This window comes from Papio anubis, unplaced genomic scaffold (genome assembly GCF_008728515.1).
Source record: "Papio anubis isolate 15944 unplaced genomic scaffold, Panubis1.0 scaffold206, whole genome shotgun sequence".
Taxonomy (NCBI): Eukaryota; Metazoa; Chordata; class Mammalia; order Primates; family Cercopithecidae; genus Papio; species Papio anubis.
Window position 1 is genome coordinate 116,042 of NW_022162088.1, and position 19,843 is coordinate 135,884.

Consider the following 19,843-nt stretch of genomic DNA (forward strand, 5'->3'; position numbering starts at 1 on the left):
TGGCACATCACTCTACACTAACTTTCAGGTAGATAGATGGGATACTGTCTTAGTTCCTAATTTCTGAGAAAATATTTCACTATAATGTTGTTATATCTGTTGGATGTCTTTGGGGAGACAATGAGAGGATCAGTGTGTGTGTGTGCTTCAATCCCTTAGTCCTAGAAGATACCACTAGTTTACAAACTTTCCCTTCATAATGAAGACAGCATGTTTTAAAATTCTATCTTTAAATTCTATCAACTAATGCTTTATAACCTTTAAACACTTATTTTTCAGCTGATTAAGAAAGTGACACATTTTTATTTGTTTTTAGAGACAGGGTCTTGGTCTCACCCAGGCTGGAGTGCAGTGGTGTGATGATGGCTCACTGTAACCTCAAACCCTAGGCTCAAGCGATCCTTCCGCTTCAGCCTCCTGAACAGCTTGGACTACAGAGTGCACACCACCATGTCCAGCTAATTTTTGTTTGTTGTGAGATAGGGTCTTGCTCTGTTGCCCAGACTGGAGTACAGTGGCATGATCACAGCTCACTGCAGCCTCAACCTTCCAGGCTCAAGTGATTCCACCTCAACCTCCCAAGTAGCTGGGACTACAGGCACATGCCACCATGCGCAGGTAATTTTTAAATTTTTTGTAGAGATGGGTCTATCTTGTCTAGGCTGGTCTTAAACTCCTGGCCTCAAGTGATCCTCCTGCTTTGGCTCCCAAAGTGTTGGGATCACAGGTGTGCGCCACCGTGCCTGGCTCAGGATGTTAGACATTCTTAATAGGACTATTAAATAGGTTTGGTGGCATAAACCTTGCTAAAAACTTTTATTTTTTAAATTCTACAAGATTAAATCAAAAGTTACCTTACTGCCAAGGAAACCAACATTGTATTTTTCACAAAGATAAATGACTGAAAATTCACTTTGCAAGTAGTTAGCCATGTTAAAAGTTTCTATATTTTACATACATACACATATACACACACACATCCATACAAAAAATAAATAAAAGGTTTTACAAATAAAAAAGTTCTTAGAGGCTTACCTTTAAGCAGTGCAGTAAGTATTGCTACATCTATATCTTGATGTTCATCTGACCCAATATGGAAAACAGTGATCTATTTAAAGATAAATTCATAATATTATGCCTTTATATTTTTAAAACAAAGGCATCATAAGACCCAGTAATATCAAACTCTATGGGGGGGGGCAAAATATATATATATACATCTAGGAATCTATGTATTATGCATACATAAACATACATACACATATTTATGTATCCAGTTAGTAACTTTATTTCAACCAAAAAAACCAAAAAATTTAAAAAACTTTATCATTTACCAAATAAAATGGCAAAAATACTAAAAATATTTGGTTTCATATGATATTCTGATCTATCTTATGGCCCTTACTAGAGTAAGAAATTTAGGGGCTGAGGCTATAGATTCTTTATTAGGGTAAATAAATCCTACAGTTCCTTCCACAGAATGAACATTTACATGTTCACATAATGTATGTATTCTTGAAAGATAAATGTTTGTTTTGGTCAATCTTTTTACTGTAAATGTCTTTAAATTACTTGAAACATAGCACCAATTCAGAAATTGTAATTTAATAACATTTTTCATAAAGTGAAAGATGGTCAGGCCCATGGCTCATGCTTGTAATCCCAGCAATTTGGGAGGCCAAGGTGGGTGGATCACCTGAGGTTAGGAATTTGAGACCAACCTGGCCAACACAGTGAAACACTGTCTCTAGGGAAAATACAAAAATTAGCCAGGCATGATGGTGTATGCCTGTAGTCCCAGTTACTTGGGAGGCTGAGGCGGGAGAGAATCGCTTGCACCCGGGAGACGGAGGTTGCAGTGAGCTGAGATTGCACCACAGCACTCCAGCTTGAGCAATGGAGCAAGACTCTGTCTCAAAAAACCAAAAACCAAAAACCAAACAAACAAAAAAAACAAAGAAAAGAAAGTGAAACATTATTATAACCCCAATACAAAATTTTTGGTCAACTTTATTTCATAGTTTACAAAAACTTGCAATGAAAAATACAGCAAATCAAATCATGTTATATATCTATTTATAGGCTTGCTAAAAAATTTTATCTCTGAAAACTTAAGCCCATGTTTACATGACTGAAACAAAGCAGCACTGACCTTTAATTTAATAGGCTTAAGCACATTAAAAAAATTTTTTCCAAATATTTTATTACAGAAACCATAAACAACTCTTTACAGTTCTTCGTTGGTACCGAACATGACCTGTTGAGACCTAGTTACTTTTCCTAAAACTTTCCCTAAAACAGAAGCACAAATACACAGTCTCAATACCGTATAAAAAACTACAGGCCTCCTTCTATGATACCTCTCAACTTGGAACAGACCAATAAATGACATATTTTTACGGTTAATAAAGATTTCAAAATTTAAAATCCAAATAAAAACAAACGTATTTCACCAATTTAGAATGTATTTTGAATGAAAGAAAAAAAGGCCTATCAGCTGAAATCCACTCACAAGCTCCTTTCTTTTCATGCACTCCATCAGTGTTTGAAATAAATGAACTGCTTCATTCTGGCCAAAGTTAAATGTTTTTTTGATAGTGGAAATAATATCAGGCTCTGCTGCATCAGGAAGATTCCTGGAATAAAAGGAAACATAATTCACTGATTTCATCTTCCATTATTTGTAAGATCAATATGAAGTACAGGTAGATTCATGTAAGACCTTTGAAAACAATGCATTAATATTACATACTTCACCTTGGGTGGGATTATTTTCTCTTTCATGAGACTCCCAACACAAATCTTAGAAGGAAAATAAATGAAATGGAGTGATTTTTCTCTTTGAATTACTTTGTGAATTTCATCAAAAAGTGTATGTGGCAATATCAGTACTCACATAAGATATTGCATAAAAACAATCTGAAGATATTATGATGTATAAACTAGTATTCCACCACGATGTTCTTAAACATAGGCACTCACATTTTTCTTTTTTGAATATTTAATACATTTTCATGGCTCAAAAATATAGTAGAAAATATAAAATGCTAAAATATTAAAATTAATAGTGAAAGTCTCCTTCCCACTGTCTTTCATCTGCCCAGTTCTATCCCAACTATTTTCAGGAATCATTTACTTATATAACTTTCCAAGATATCTTTCTGCATATACAAATAATTATCCTCTCTCCTTTTATTCTATATAAAAAGTGGCACAATATATATGCTTCTCTACATCTTCCTTTTTGCATGTACATATTGTGGTAATCTCCTCAAAACCATCCTTACTCAGCTGTAAACAATTTCTTTGTATAGATACACCATAACTAATCTAGTCTTCTCATGTTCTATTTTGTTTCAATCTTTTACAAAGAATCCAGTAACAAGTAGCTTTATACATATATTATTTCACAGATGTACACCTGTAGGAACAATTCCCAGAAATGAAACTACTAGATTAAAAGATAAGTGCCTCTAGGTTTGATAGATCTTACAAAATTGTGTTCCATGAAGATGGTTTTATTTTAATTTCTTCCAATAACATATGAGTCAGGCTATTTCCTCAACGCTTAACAAAGTATTGTATTAAACTTAAAATTTTCATGTTCACAAAACACAGGAAGGAATCCAACACCGTATTCTAAATACCACAAGCCATTTTAATAAATTAATTAAAATGGGCCAGGCACGGTGGCTCATGCCTGTAATCCCAGCACTTTGGGAGGCTGAGGTGGGTGGATCACTTGAGGTCAGGAGTTCAAGACTAGCCTGGCCAAGACAGTGAAACCCCATCAGTACTAAAAAAAAAAATACAAAAATTAGCCAGACATGGTGGTTCATGCATGTAATCCCAGCTACTTGGGAGGCTGTGGCAGGAGAATCGCTTAAACCTGGGAGGCGGAGGTTGTAGTATACCAAGACTGCACCATTGCACTCCACCCAGGCTGGGAGATAGAGCAAGACTTCATATCATGAATAAATAAATTAAATAAATAAATAAAATAAATTAAAATGTTGTCATACACTTACCCTCCTTCTTCTGTTTGTTTATGAATATATGCTAGTAGATCTGCAGCTCTGCCTGTTCCTTCACATACAACTACTGGAACAGGGGGGCTTTCCTGAAGGTATTCAAGAACTGTGAGGATAACATTTGGCCCACCCTCAAATATAAGTGCCACCACAGGGACACCTTGGACAATCCCTAAAAAGAGCAAAGTTAAATTAAAAAATTATTTCATCACAAGCAAGTTTCTTTCCAAGAAAAAAAATTAGGCAAAATACAGTACTCTAATTTCAGATTTTACTGAAAAAAAAAAAAAATTAAAAAGTAAAAACATAATTTCTAAGACTATGTTGACTTGACTTTAAGCACACCACTTGATATCAGTTCACATATTAAATAATGAATACTTTGTCACTATCTTAAAGGTTGTTCTCTAAATGACAAAAATAGAAAATCCAATATATAACAGACATCAAATAATGTATATATTCACTACTTAAAAGTAAAAATTTGTTTTCCATATTTTATTGAGCTCTTGACAAGAAATGTAAAACACTAATTTTTTAGTTTGCTTTTTAATACATTAGTTGAACTTCTAACATGGATTTTTATTCATTTTAAAAACATATATTTCTGATTCCAAATGAGACATTAAAATAGAAATTAATGACAGTCTTGGCCAGGTGCAGTGGCTCATGCCTGTAATCCCAGCACTTCAGGAGGCCAAAGCAGGCAGATCACAAGGTCAGGAGATCCAGACCATCCTGCTAACACGGTGAAACCCTGTCTCTACTAAAAATACAAAAAATTAGCCAGGCATGGTGGCACACGCCTGTAGTCCCAGCTACTCGGGAGACTGAGGCAGGAGAATCACCTGAATCCAGGAGGCAGAGGCTGCAGTGAGCCAAGATCATGCCACTGTACTCCAGTCCGGGGACAGAGTGAGACTCCATCACACAAATAAATAAATAAATAAATAAAATTAATGACTTTCTCAAACACCATATGAAAGGTTTGTAAAAAAGAAAAAAGAAATGGCTCATGTCTGTAATCCTAGCACTTTGGAAGGCCAAGACAGGCAGATCATGAGGTCAGGAGATGGAGACCATCCTGGCTAACTTGGTGAAACTCCATTTATACTAAAAATACAAAAAAGTAGCCAGGCATAGTGGCAAGCGCCTGAAGTCCCAGCTACTCAGGAGGCTGAGGCAGGAGAATCGCTTGAACCCAGGAGGCGAAGGCTGCAGTGAGCCGAGATCGGGCTGCTGTACTCCAGCCTGGGCGACAGAGCAAGACCATCTCAAAAAAAAAAAAAAAAAAAAAAAAAGGACGGCTGGGTGCAGTGGCTCATGCCTGTAATTCCAGCACTTCAGGAGGCCAAGGCGGGCGGATCATGAGGTCAGGCGATCAAGAACAGTCTGGCTAACATAGTGAAACCCCCTCTCTACCAACAATACAAAAAATTAGCTGGGCATGGCGGCGAGTGCCTGTAATCCTAGCTACTCTGGAGCCTGGGGCACAAGAATCGCTTGAACCCAGGAGGCGGAGGTTGCAGTGAGCTGAGATCGGGCCACTGCACAACAGCCAGGGCAACAGTGCAAGACTCTTAACTCAAAAAAAAAAAAATTAAAAATTAAAGAAGAAATTGATGACAGTATTACATAACTGGAACTGATCAATAAAATTCCAAGATCTCTAGAAGAGCAACAGAAAAAAATTAGTGAAGAATACAAATTTTTGCTTTTACAGTAACTTGTGGTGCACTGAGAAAAAGAAAAAAACAAAAGGTAGCTATAGGACTATAAACAATTCTTAACTTTTGTTTTTTGGTTTTTTTTTTGAGATGGAGTCTTGCTCTGTCACCCAGGCTGGAATTCAGTGACGTGATCTCAGCTCACTGCAGCCTCTGCCTACTGGACTCAAACAATTCTCCTGTCTCAGCCTCCCAAGAAGCTGGGACTACAAGCGCACACCACCATGCCCGGCTAATTTTTGTATTTCTAGGAGAGACAGGGTTTCACCACATTGGTCAGGCTGGTCTAGCACTCCCGACCTCAGGTAATCTACCCACCTCGGCCGCTCAAAGTGCTGTGATTATAGGCGTGAGCCACCATGCCCAGCCCATTCTTAACTTTTAGCAAAAGCTTTGACTCCACCATAATCTATAAACACTGTTCTGTAGTTTTAAATTTCTATTTCACTTTGTCACAGAGCTCAACTTCTTGGGGTTCTTAGGTTACAAATTTTCCTTTATTTGAAATAAAAATTTAGATGTTGAACCAGAAAATTCAGACATAGTTAGAAAGAAAAATCACTCCCAGGAATACAATTTTTAAGACACATTTAGCCAAACAGTGATACTCATTTTAAGCTGATTTAGTTCTTTCAGTGATTTTTTTCCCTTTTAGTTTTCAATTTTGAATTTCACAGCCATGTATTGGACTAAATCACACATTAAGAATATTTATGGGCCAGGCGTAGTGGCTCACGTCTGTAATCCCAGCACTTTGGGAAGCCAAGATGGGCAGATCATGAAGTCAGGAGATGAAGACCATCCTGGCTAACACAGTGAAACCCCATCTCTACTAAAAATACAAAAAATTAGCCAGGCATGGAGGCGGGTACCTGTAGTCCCAGCTACTCCGGAGGCTGAGGCAGGAGAATGGTGTGAACCTGGGAGACGGAGCTTGCAGTGAGCCAAGATCACGCCACTGTACTCCAGCCTGGGTGACAGAGCAAGACTCCGTCTCAAAAAACAAAAAAAGGAATATTTATGAATTCCTTGGGCTGAAATGGAATTGCAATAACAGAACTTCCAATGAACCTTTTTTGGTTTTAGCCTTGATAACCGAGTACCCAATTTTGACCTCTTTTCCTTGGTCTTATCATTTTGTCTAAGATCAACCACTGTTGGTTGTTTCACATGTTATCTTGCTATGTAAGAAAAAGCACTTCAAAGAACATTCCACCTTCTTTGAATTTAGCTATTAGTACAGCCCAGAACAATTTCAACAGTAACAAATTTATGAATTCACTTACTAGCATGAATTCTTTGCTGATTAATAGTTTTTTCAAGTTCTCTTCTCAGTCTGACTTCTGCCCCATACTTTCCAACAGTGCCATCATCCACCAATATGAAATGGGAATGTAGATTATTCAAAACATTCAACTTGCTCAGGGGGTTCAGTAAGGTTTGATAAGGAGCAACCACCTAAACAATAGCAAACAAAGGAGTTAGTGAGCAGGATTAAATACAATATGATGTAAAATAAATTTTGAAATAATCCGTAAAGACAAGTAAGAAGTAAAATTCTATTTTACATGCAGAAATACGAAATCACAGAGAATGTATCAAAAAGCATAAGCTTTTAAGCAGCTGAAGATTAATCAATAATGGGTTGAAATATGTGATTACATTTGACCCATACTGCGGAATTACGTATTTCATCATCACACGCAAAGACAGAAGCAGTAAATAAGTAAATAGTGCAAAGAAACTATTATCAGATTAGTAAGTGAATAAACTACAATATATGAAAGATATTGTGGCCAGGCACAGTGACCCATGCCTGTAATCGCAGCACTTTGGGAGGCCGAGGCGGGTGGATTATCTGAGGTCAGGAGTTCAAGACCAGCCTGGCCAACATGGTGAAACCCCATCTCCACTAAAACTACAAAAATTAGCCAGGCGTAGTGGCGGGTGCCTGTAATCCTAGCTACTCAGGAGGCTGAGGCAGGAGAATCACTTGAACCCAGAAGGTGGAGGCTGCAGTGAGCTCAGATTTCAGCCTGGGCAACAAGAGCAAAACTCCATCTCAAAAAAAAAAAAAAAAAAAAAAGACACAGTAAAAAACAATAAAATGTCAGTCATATTTTAGCCATGAGTAGACTCTTTAAAACTGACATCAGAAATTTAATAACACTTGAAAGTGATCATTATAATTCAGTAATTGTATGTATGTATGTATGTATGCAAGCATGCATGTATGAGATGGAGTTATGTTTTGTCACCTAGGCTGGAATGCAGTGGGGCAATCTCGGCTCACTGCAACCTCTGCCTCCCAGTTTCAAGCAATTCTCCCGCCTCAGCCTCCCAAGTAGCTAGGTGGCAAAGACCACCACATCCAGTTAATTTTTGTATTTGTAGTAGAGATGGGGTTTCACCATGTTGGCCAGGCTGGTCTCGAACTCCTGATCTCCAGCGATTGGCCCACCTCGGCCTCCAAAGTGCTGGGATTGTACGCATGAGCCACTGCACCCAGCCAGTAATTCTTTTTAACAGTCTTGATAAATATCTATAACCAATTCACAAGTCTTTAACCTATTCAAACAAAACAGTAGGATTTAACTCCTATTCCCTATTCTTAGTGAGAATAAAATTAATTCTCATGTCACACAGTCATTAAAAATTTAATTACAAAGACTAGCATATATGGAAAATGTGAAATAATTTTATACATAAAAGACTGAAAGCAAAATGTGCCAACACTATAACAGCATTTATATTTATGAACTTATTTATAGTTATGAATTATTTATCTTTATTCATTTTCAAAAAAATCAGAAGTAAACCTCAGGAAAATACCTTTTAAACTTAATTTGAAAAGTATAATATAATCATGAATATTTTAAACTGGCACTATTCTTACTATAATTTTGTTTATATATAATTTCAAACATAAGAAATTTTAAAAATAATTCTTACATCTCTCCCAACAAGATCATTTCTGTTTTCAATCACTCCCCATGGAGCTATTCCGATAGTGCAAATCTTTCGAGATGATCTGGAAGCATGTTCTTTGAGGGCATCTCCAACATGTTTTGCCACACCTGCTCATAAAAAAAGTTTACTCATTTTGTTTTTTTATTTTCTTAAAGACAGGGTCACCCAGGAAACAGTGCAGTGGTGCAATGACGGCTCACTGCAGCCTCAAACTCCTGGACTCAAGCGATCCTCCCTTGTGAGCCTCCCCAGTAGGTGGGACTACAGGTGCATGCTAAGACAGTCGGCTAATTTTTTTTTTTTTTTGGTAGAGACAGGCGGGTCTTGAACTCTTGGGCTCATGCCTCAGCCTCCCAAAGTTCTGGGATTACAGTCTTTATTGTGTTCAGAACAACCCTGTGCTCAATCTGTAACACTATAATATGTGATATATTTCTTTACACATACAAGATATAAGGCAACAAAGTCACAACAAACTTAAAACAAGGTCATAGCCAAACCTACGAAAGAATACACAAGGACCAAAAAGGAACAAAAACCACTAAATCCCACAATATCAAATCACTACAAATGCCAGAAACACATACAACACTAACTTTTTTAATGTTAGTAGGTCTAGTCCATTTTTGCATTTCTCCTCTAAGTAACAGTAGGTTTTTTATTACTGCTCTACACATCATTTAGAAAAAATTAAGAATGCAGCTCCGTGGCACAGGACCATATGCAAAACACACACACACACAATAAACAATGACGAAAGTCTACTTCGGTCAAAAATGAGAGAGAAAAGTATAAAAGGCAGTTCCAAAGAGCATATAACTCCTCATTATCACTTCTTTTTTTTTAGGGAGGGAGTCAGGGTCTCACTCTATTGCCCAGGCTGGACTGTAGTGGTGTGATCATGGCTTGGCTCACTGCAACCTTGACCTCCTGGGCTCAAGTGATCCTCCCACCTCAGCCTCCCAAGTAGCTAGGATGGTAGGCACATACCACCATGCCTGGCTAATTTTTTTTTTTTTTTTTTTTTGTAGAAAATGTCTTACCATGTTGCCCAGGCTAGTTTTGAACTCCTAGACTCAAGTAATTCTCCCACCTCAGCCCCTCAAAGTGCTGGGATTATAGGCATGAACCACCATGCCTGGCCCATTATTACTTCTTATGGGCTGAATTGTGTCCCCTAACTCCCAATACCACAAAATATGACTGTGGTTGGAGACAGGGCCTTTATATATGTGATAATACCTCAAAATATTACTGTACTGGGAGGAAGAGGTTGCCGTGAGCCGAGACTGTGCCACTGCACTCCAGCCTGGCAACAAAGTGAGAGTCTGTCTCAAAAAATAAATAAATAAATAAAAAATAAAACACACTAAATAAAATTGGTATAATCATCACATTACCTGTGTTTACTCCTCCAGTTAAAATCCAGGCTCCGGTTGTAACTGCAGCTTTAATAAGACCTTTTCCAAGCAACTGCTTGATTCGTGGGTGAAGCTCAAATTTCTGCATGCCCCCATGTACAGAGATAACAAGTTTGGGTAATTCCATTTGCCATTCTTTAAGCAGAAGTTGCAGAATGACTTCAGGTTTGGTGTCATATGACAGCCTAACATACTAGAAAAAGATTTTAAAAGGCCAAAATAATTGAACATGTTCACAGGTTTCATAATGTGACATTATACGACATTGGAAAATTTTATATGAACCAGATTATGTAAAAAGAGATTTCACAGGCCATTTTCAATATATTTATACTCCAAGGAATAAGCAATAGCAAATGATTTTAAAGTTGAAAAAAATAATTCTGTGAGATCTTAAGAAACAGTAAAACTAACTTTTAAACATTTAGACACAAATGTTACTCTTTCCGTTTAAACTCAATTACCACTGACCCAATTTACCAAGGTACCTGCAGTATTTATTGCCTTCTTTAACTATGACTACACAGTGAGTGAGAAGCATTAAGACTGGCTTCAGAGGATCAGAAAAGGAAAAAAAGGGAATTATGGGAGAAAAAAATGGAGGCTTCTAAGGCTCTTGCTACGAAGAGAGGCAAATACTGATTATCTGTTTGAAAGTTTGGCAACGATCTAGTCCAAATAACGAATTGCGACTATGGAGTAAAATTTAAAAAGACACATTTAATATAGATAATTATTTTCTTCGCTGTAATTAACTGGATTTGATCAGAGTGAGAAATAATCAGAAAATCATAATCAACATTTCATGGTGTTCGGATGGATTCTCCAGTTTAATTTTTGAAAACATCTTTCTATAGAAAAATAGAAAAAAAAGGCTGGGCGTGATGGCTCACGCCTGTAATCCCAGCACTTTGGGAGGCCGAGGCAGGCGGATCATGAGGTCAGGAGATCGAGACCATCCTGGCTAGCACAGTGAAACCCCGTTTCTATTAAAAAATAGAAAAAATTAGCCAGGTGTGGTGGTGGGCGCCTGTGGTCCCAGCTACTTGGTAGGCTGAGACAGGAGAATGGCGTGAACCCGGGAGGCGGAACTTGCAGTGAGCCGAGATCGCGCCACTACACTTCAGCCTGGGCAACAGAGCGAGACTCCGTCTCAAAAACAAAAAATAAAAAAAGAAAAAGAAAAATAGAAAAAAAAAGCTATCGCATGTGAAATAACTGCTTCTGGTTTGAAAGATTTTAAAAATTAACTTCCTGTTTAAGTGATATCACAAGACATACTTGCTATACTCACATTAATTCATTCTCTTGGCCTCAAGCACATATATGAAGTAACTCATAAGAAACTTCAAATATTCAGACATTGAGACATTTAAAAATCATCTATAAGAAACCTTATTTGCAAAATGATGTATTTCCCATTCCTTTACAAAGACCAAACACCACTGAAAATCTCAGTACTGAAAAACAAATGAAGCCAAGAGGCCAGGCACAGTGGCTCACACCTGTAATCCCAGCACTTTGGGAGGCTGAGGCAGGTGGATCACCTGAGGTCAAGAGTTCGAGACCGGCCTGACCAACATGGTGAAACTCCATCTCTACTAAATACAAAAAATTAGCTAGGTGTGAGCGCTTGTAATCCCAGCTACTTGGGAGGCTGAGGCAAGAGAATCCCTTGAACCCGGGAGACAGAGCTTACAGGGAGCCGAGATTGCGCCATTGCACTCCAGCCTGGACAACAAGAGTGAAACTACGTCTCAAAACAAAAAAAAGCAAAAGAAATGAAGCTAAAAAAATCCCAGAATTCCATAAAACTGAGTAGAAGACTCCGGAGTCCCTTAAGAATACTTTGGTTTTGTTTTGTTTTTTTTGAGACACGGTCAGGCTCTGTTGCCCAGGCTGGAGTGCAGTGGCGCCACCTCAGCTCACTGCAGCCTCTGCCTCCCAGGCTCAAGCCTTCCTCCCACCTCAGCCTCCCAAGCAGCTGGGACTACAGACACACGGACCCTGGATGGTTAATTTTTTTTTTTTGTAATTTTTAAAAAGAGAAGGTTTCACCACCATGTTGCCCAGGCTGGTCTTGAACTCCTGGGCTCAAGTGATCTGCCCACCTCAGCCTGTCAAAGTACTGGGACTACAGACACATGGCACCCAGCATGGCTAATTTTTTTTGTATTTTTTGTAGACACAGGGTTTCACCATGTTGCCCAGGTTGGTCTTGAATTCCTGGGCTCAAGTGATCTGCCCATCTCAGCCTCCCAAAGTGCTGGGATTACAGGCATAAGCTACCAAACCAGACAAAGAATGCTTTGTCAATAGGATTTGTTTTTGTTTTTGTTTTGTTTTGTTTTGTTTGACAGAGTCTCGCTCTGTCGCCCAGGCTGGAATGCCTTCTGGGTTCAAGAGATTCTCCTGCCTCAGCCTCCCAAGCAGAGTAGCTGGGATTACAGGTACGCACCACTAGCCCCGGCTAATTTTTGTATTTTTAGTAGAGACAGGGTTTTGCCATGTTGGTCAGGCTGGTCTTGAACTCCTGACCTCAGGTGATCCATCCGCCTTGGCTTCCCAAAGTGCTGGAATTACAGGCATGAGCCACTGCGCCCAGCCAGATTTGTTCTATAGTAAGTCTTTCTGTATCAGTTTTGTTTAACTCATTATTATATTTGGGCACATAAAGTAGTATTAGAGAAGTAGTCTAAAGTTAATGTTTTTAATACTATATTAGAAATAAATGAGAAATTCCACTTCCTACAATGATAGGCTAGGTTGGTTTGGACCTACTCTGCTCCCAGGAACTAGAAGAACTAGAAAAAAGAACAACACCTGCATGAAGACATGAGCAGGTGGCCGAGCATGGTGGCTCACACCTGTAATCTTAACACTTTGGGAGGAGGAGGCGGAGGCAGGTGGATCACTTGAGGTCAAGAGTTCCAGACCAGCCTGGTCAACATGGTGAAACCCTGTCTGTAATCCCAGCTACTCGGGAGGCTGAAGCAGGAGAATCTCTTGCTCTTGAACCCAGGAGGCAGAGGTTGCAGTGAGCTGAGATCGCGCCACTGCACTCCAGCTTGGGCAAAAAAAAGACACTAGCAGGGTACAAACGCAGTGAGAATTTGTAGGATCGGGATCCAGGAGAAAAGAAAAACTTAGAGAGATGATAAGCTCACTGTTTGGCACAGTTTTTTCTCATCAGAACACGGAGGCAGGCAGAACAATGTAGAGGTTAAAATGGTTTTTGTTGTTATTTGTTTTACAGGCAAGGTCTGGCTCTGTTGCCCAGGCTAGAGTTTGGTGACATGGTCCAGGGCTCACTGCAGCCTCGACTTCTTAGGCTCAAGTGATCCTCCTGCTTCAGCCTCCCAAATAGCTGGGACTACAGGCGTGTACCACCATGCCTAGCTAATATTTTTGAATTTTAGTACAGACAAGGTCTCACTATGTTGCCCAAGCTGGTCTCAAAGTCCTGGAACTCAAGTAATCCTCCTGTCTAGGCGTCCAAAAGTGCTGGGAGTACAGGCATGAGCCACCACGCCAAGGTTAAAATATTCAAATCTAAATAAATAATAACTATATTTTAGGGGTTTAAAATAAACAAAATTAAAATTTATGCTGACAAGAGCACATAAGTCTTAAGAGAAATAAATGCAGTTTCAAATATTCCAAAGGTTCTTGCATTGTTGAAAAAGTGATAAAGAACTAATTTATAGTACAGTCATGTGCCACACATTTTGATTAATGATGAACTGCATGCATACATGCAGTGGTTCCATAATATTATACCATACTTCTGTACCTGTTTCTTGTTTAGATATATTTAAACACATATTTCCCACTGTGCTACACCTGCCTACCATATTTAGTACAACAACATACCATAGAGGTTTACAGCCTAAAAGCAATAGGCTATACCATATAGCCTAGGCATATAGTAGGCTATACCATCTAGGTCTGAATACACTCCATGGTCTCCATGGTGCTAGCATAACGAAATTGCTTAACACATCTCTGAGAACATAACCCCATTCTTAAGTGATGCATGACTGCACATAACAAGTTAAAAAAATGCATTTTGGCCGGGCGCGGTGGCTCAAGCCTGTAATCCCAGCACTTTGGGAGGCCGAGACGGGCGGATCACCAGGTCAGGAGATCGAGACCATCCTGGCGAACACGGTGAAACCCCGTCTCTACTAAAAAATACAAAAAAACTAGCCGGGCGAAGTGGCGGGCGCCTGTGGTCCCAGCTACTCGGGAGGCTGAGGCAGGAGAATGGCGTGAACCCGGGAGGTGGAGCTTGCAGTGAGCTGAGATCCGGCCACCGCACTCCAGCCTGGGCGACAGAGCCAGACTCAGTCTCAAAAAAAAAAAAAAAAAAAAAAAATGCATTTTATCGGCCAGGCGCGGTGGCTCACACCTGTAATCCCAGCACTTTGGGAGGCCGAGGCGGGCGGATCACGAGGTCAGGAGATCGAGACCATTCTGGCTAACACGGTGAAACCTTGTCTCTACTAAAAATACACAAAAGTAGCTGGGCGTGGTGGCGGGTGCCTGTAGTCCTAGCTCCTCAGGAGGCTGGGTCAGGAGAATGGCATGAACCCGGGAGGCGGAACTTGCAGTGAGCCAAGATCGCGCCACTGCACTCCAGCGTGGGCGACAGAGCGAGACTGTCTCCAAAAAAAAAAAAAAAAAGCATTTTATCACATTTATTACAGTATTATTTTTCTTTTTCCTTTTTTTGAGACAGAGTCTCGCTCTGTCGCCCAGGTTGGAGTGCAGTTGCATGATCTCGGCTCACTGCAACCTTCACTTCCAAAGTTTAGGTGATTATCCTGCTTCAGCCTCCCAAGTAGCTGGGACTACAGGCTCGTGCCACCATGCCCATCTAGTTTTTGTATTTTTAGTAGAGATGGGGTTTCACTATGTTCGCCAGGCTGATCTCGAACTCCTGATCTCAGGTGATCCATCCACCTTGGCCTCCCAAGTGCTGGGATTTCAGGCATCAGCCACCACGCCCGACCTATAATATTCTTTTTCTAAAGAACAGAAAAAGAGGCCGGGCGTGGTGGCTCATGCTTGTAATTCCAGCACTTTAGGAGGCCAAGGCAGGCAGATCACGAGGTCAGGAGATGGAGACCATCCTGGCTAACACAATGAAACCTCATCTCTACTAAAAACACAAAAAATTAGCTGGATGTGGTGGCATACACCTGTAGTCCCAGCTACTCTGGAGGCTGAGGCAGGTGAATCGCTTGAACTCAGGAGGCGGAGGTTGCAGTGAGCCGAGATCACACCACTGCACTCCAGCCTAGGCAAAAGAGTGAGACACCATCTCAAAAAAAAAAAAAAAAAGAATAGAAAAAGAACGTATAGTAGGCCTTTTGTATCCATGGGATTCACGTTTACGGTTTCAGTCAATGGTGAATCATATATATTCAAGAAAAAAAACTGAGCCTATACTAAACATGTATAGACTTTATTTACTTGTCATTATTCCTTAAACAATGCAATTAAACAACTATTTACGTTATCGTTATCGGGCATTTTATTAATTTTTTTATTTTAAGTAGAGACAAGAGTCTCACTATTTTGCCCAGGCTGGTCTCCAACTCCCAGCCTCACGCCATCCTCCCACCCTCTCAAGTGTTGGGATTATAGGCGTGAGCCACTGTGCCTGGCCTATATTAGGTATTACAAGGAATCTAGAGATGATTTAAACTATATAAGAGGGTGTGCATAGATTACATCCACATACTATGATATCTGTAGACTTTGGTATCTGAGGGAAGTCCTGGAACCAAGGCCCCTGAAGGATGACTGTATAAATAATATGTTAATAAAGGAGTAAGAAAATAATAAAAAATACTTAATCCAAAATAATATAAGAAAAAAAACAGAACAAAGAAAAAAGTGAGACAAATAGATAATAACATAATGGTAAATTTAAATTTAAATACACAGCAGATAACTTTTTTAAAAACAATTAAAAGAAACCTCTTAAACATAAAAGGTTAAAACCAAAAAGGAAAAAAGATGGCTTAACTATACTGATTCCAGAAAAAGCAAACCATGTCAAGAAAAATGACAAGAAACAAAATACATTTTATAATGATGAAAGGTTCAATCCACCAGAAAGATACAATTCTGTATTTGTATGTACCTTTGTACTTTAAAATATGCAAACAAATTACTGAGACCAACTTTTTGTCAATGTTGCTACACAAATTGTGATATTTATTATTTAAATAACAACATAAATGAAGAAAAATTCAATATGTGACATACCTTAGCTCTGTAGGAATGAGAACCCCCTTGAAAATTTATGACTCCATAAGCATCCGTTGGGCTCTGTTCTGTATGCTTTTCCACAGACCATTCTTCTATTGCCTGATTAAAATGGTCACCCAATTTCACATCTGAGTATTTCATGGCAAGACTTGCAGTAAAACAAGCATGTTGCTTGACCAAGCGACCACAAAAACACCTAAAAGAAAAAGGTGAGATGATTAAAATACCTTTCAAAAAATTAGAGTTAATGAAAAAATGAAATTAAAAATGAATGAACCGACAAATAGTATAAAAATAAGCTTTTTGATTTTAGGATATCTATATATTAATACCTTCATTATAGCACTGAAATAGCATAATTAGTCTAAGATGAATTCATCATCTAAATTTAACGTGAGGCATCTACAAAACATGGTATAGGCATGTAACAGAATAGCATTTACACCGGGTGTGGCTCATGTGGGTAATTCCAGCACTGTGGGAGGCCAATGATGGAGGACCTTGAGGTCAAAAGTTCAAGACCATCCTAAGAAACACGACAAGACCCTGACTTGACAAAAAAGTTTTAAAAATCAGCCAAGTGTGGTGGCATACACCTGCAGTCCCAGCTACACAGGAGACTAAGGTGAGAGGCTTGCCTGAGCCCAGCAAGGATGCAGTCAGCCTTGGTCACACCACTGTACTCCATCCTGGATGACAGAGCAAGCAAGACCCCAACTCAAAAAAAAAAAAGAAAAGAAAAAGAAATATCATCCAATAATAAAGATAAATGAATGAATCACTAATGATACTAGAGAATGGATAAATCTCAAAATCATTATACTGAGTGAAAGAACCTAGACACGAAAGATTATATATTTACATGATTCCACGTATACAAAATTCAAAAAAATGTGAACTCATCTATACAGTGACAAAAGGGTGATCAATGGTGTCTGAAGCTAGGGTACAAATACGGATGGCATTCTACCCAGAAGTACATACTGAACTGTAACACCGAAAGTAGGAATCTAATGGAGCTGGGCAGTCTCACTGATTCGATACAATCTTAAAATCAGATCAGAGTTTGAAGAAGCCAAGGCAGCTTAGAGTTTGTGAGGTAGAAGACAAAAAGAGGAGGGTTGCAAATATCTGCAGAAGGGCCTCCTTAAGCATGTGGAAGAATAACTACTTGGCCAGGTGCGGTAGCTCACGCCTGTAATCCCAGCCCTTTGAGAGGCCAAGGTGGGCAGATTACCTGAGGTCGGGAGTTTGAGACCAGCCTGACCAACAGGGTGAAACCCCGTCTCTACTAAAAATACAAAAAATTAGTTGGGCATGGTGGTGCACACCTGTAATCCCAGCTGCTAGGGAGGCTGAGGCAGGAGAATCACTTGAACCTGGGAGGCAGAGACTGCAGTGAGCAGAGATCGGGCCACTGCACTCCAGCCTGGGCGAAGAGTGAGACTCGGACTCCCAAAATAAATAAATAAATAAATAACTACTTAAGGCAAAGTTAAGAGCTACTAGACAGCAACAGCCGAAACAATTTCTGAAGCTCATAAAGGGCAGGGAACAGTTTATGTTCCCACCAGCCAGAATAGAGATCTCGTAACACAGAAGGCTTATGATAGAGTCCTCAAAAACAGTATCATTAAATCAGACGCACTAAATTAGACCTAGACAGGCCAGGCACAGTGGCTCATGCCTATAATCCCAGCACTCTGGGAGGCCGAGGCGGGTGGATCACGAGGTCAGGAGATTACGATCATCCTGGCTAACACAGTGAAACCCTGTCTCTACTAAAAATTTTTTTAAAATTTTAAAAAAGACCATGCTTGTTGGGCACGGTGGCTCATGCCTATAATCCCAGCACTTTGGGAGGCTGAGGTGGGAGGATTGCTTAAGCCCAGGAATTTGATATTAGTCTGACAACATAGTAAGACTCTGTTTCTAAGAGAAAAAATTAAAGAAAAAAAGACTACGTAGAAAAAAAATATGAGCATGATGAAGGCTAACATAATGAAACCCCATCTCTACTAAAAATATAAAACATTAGCCAGACATGGTGGCACGTGCCTGTAATCCCAGCTACTTGGGAGGCTGAGGCAGGAGAATTACTTGAACGCGGGAGGCAGAGGTTGCAGTGAGCCAAGATCGTGCCACTGCACATCCAGCCTGGCGACAGAGCAAGACTCCTTCTTGAAAAATAAATAAATAAATAAATAATACTAATAATAATTTTCCAAATAAAGTTTTTGAAAATTTCATTTAAAAAATAACCTACACTTCTACCGTAAAAACTAAAAATATCCTAGCTAACCCAGTGAAACCCCATCTCTACTGAAAATATAAAAAATTAGCCGGGCGCAGTGGCGCCTGTAGTCCCAGCTACTCGGGAGGCTGAGGCAGGAGAACGGCGTGAACCCGGGAGGCAGAGCTTGCAGTGAGCCAAGATTGCGCCACTGCACTCCAGCCTGGGATACAGAGCGAGACTCTGTCTCAAGAAAAAAAAAAAAAACTAAAAATAAGAGCAAATTAACCTCAAAGTAAGCAGAAGAAAAGATATGATAAAGAAAACAGAATGGGCCGGGCGCGGTGGCTCATGCCTGTAATCCCAGCACTTCACAGGGCCGAGGCAGGTGGACTGCGTGAGGTCAGGAGTTCGAGACCAGCCTGGCCAACATGGTGAAACCCCCGTCTCTACCAAAAATACAAAAATTCACCAGGTATGCTGGTGGGCGCCTGTAATTCCAGCTTCTGAGGAGGCTGAGGCATGAAAATTGCTTGAACCCAGGAGGCAGAGAGAGATTGCAGTGAGCCAAGATCATGCCACTGCACTGCAGCCTGGCTGACGGAGTGAGACTCCACCTCAAAAAAAAAAAAAAAAAACCACAATGAAACAGAAAAGAGAAAAACACTGGGGGAAAGCAAGAAAACAAAAAGCTTGTCATTGAAAAGATAAATAAAACTGATAAACTGAAGTCAGAATAACGAGAAAAATTGAACAGGAAAATAAATTAACACTCCAGCCTGGACAATACAGCAAGACTCTGTCTCAAAAAAAAAAAAAAAAATCATTAATACACCTTCCCACAAAGAAAATTTGAGGCCAGATGCCTTCACTGGTGAATTTCATCAAATATTTAGGAGGAAATATCAATTCTACACACATTCTTCCAAAAAAATCGTAAGTGGGTACATTTTCCAATTCATTTCATGAGGTGAGAGTCATTCTGCTTTGGAGAAAAACAAAAACAAAAACAGCCTGTAATTCCAGCTACTTAGGAGGCTGAGGTAGGAAGACTGCTTGAGGCCAGGAGTTCTAGATCAGCTTGGGTAACAAAAGGAACTCCATCTCAAGAAAAGAAAAAAGAAAAAAAGGCAAAGTATTAGCATTACAAGAAAAGACTAGGCCAGGCACAGTGGCTCG

At 39.6% G+C, this 19,843-nt stretch overlaps 1 protein-coding gene across 4 annotated transcripts in view; it reads right to left on the minus strand.

Annotated features, from left to right (window-relative positions):
- Window positions 1–19,843, minus strand: part of LOC101025161 (transient receptor potential cation channel subfamily M member 7) — a 101,513-nt gene that overhangs the window by 69,030 nt on the left and 12,640 nt on the right. For all 4 annotated transcript variants that reach the window (XM_031661629.1, XM_031661628.1, XM_031661627.1 and 1 more), the window contains exons 3-9: window positions 16,429–16,627; window positions 10,129–10,342; window positions 8,711–8,835; window positions 7,045–7,216; window positions 4,029–4,203; window positions 2,513–2,636; window positions 1,036–1,108 (exon numbers count right to left, since the gene is read on the minus strand). In XM_031661629.1, coding sequence (XP_031517489.1) covers window positions 1,036–1,108; window positions 2,513–2,636; window positions 4,029–4,203; window positions 7,045–7,216; window positions 8,711–8,835; window positions 10,129–10,342; window positions 16,429–16,572 — 1,027 coding nt within the window. In that variant the 5' untranslated portion in view covers window positions 16,573–16,627. The remainder of the gene's footprint in view (window positions 1–1,035; window positions 1,109–2,512; window positions 2,637–4,028; window positions 4,204–7,044; window positions 7,217–8,710; window positions 8,836–10,128; window positions 10,343–16,428; window positions 16,628–19,843) is intronic.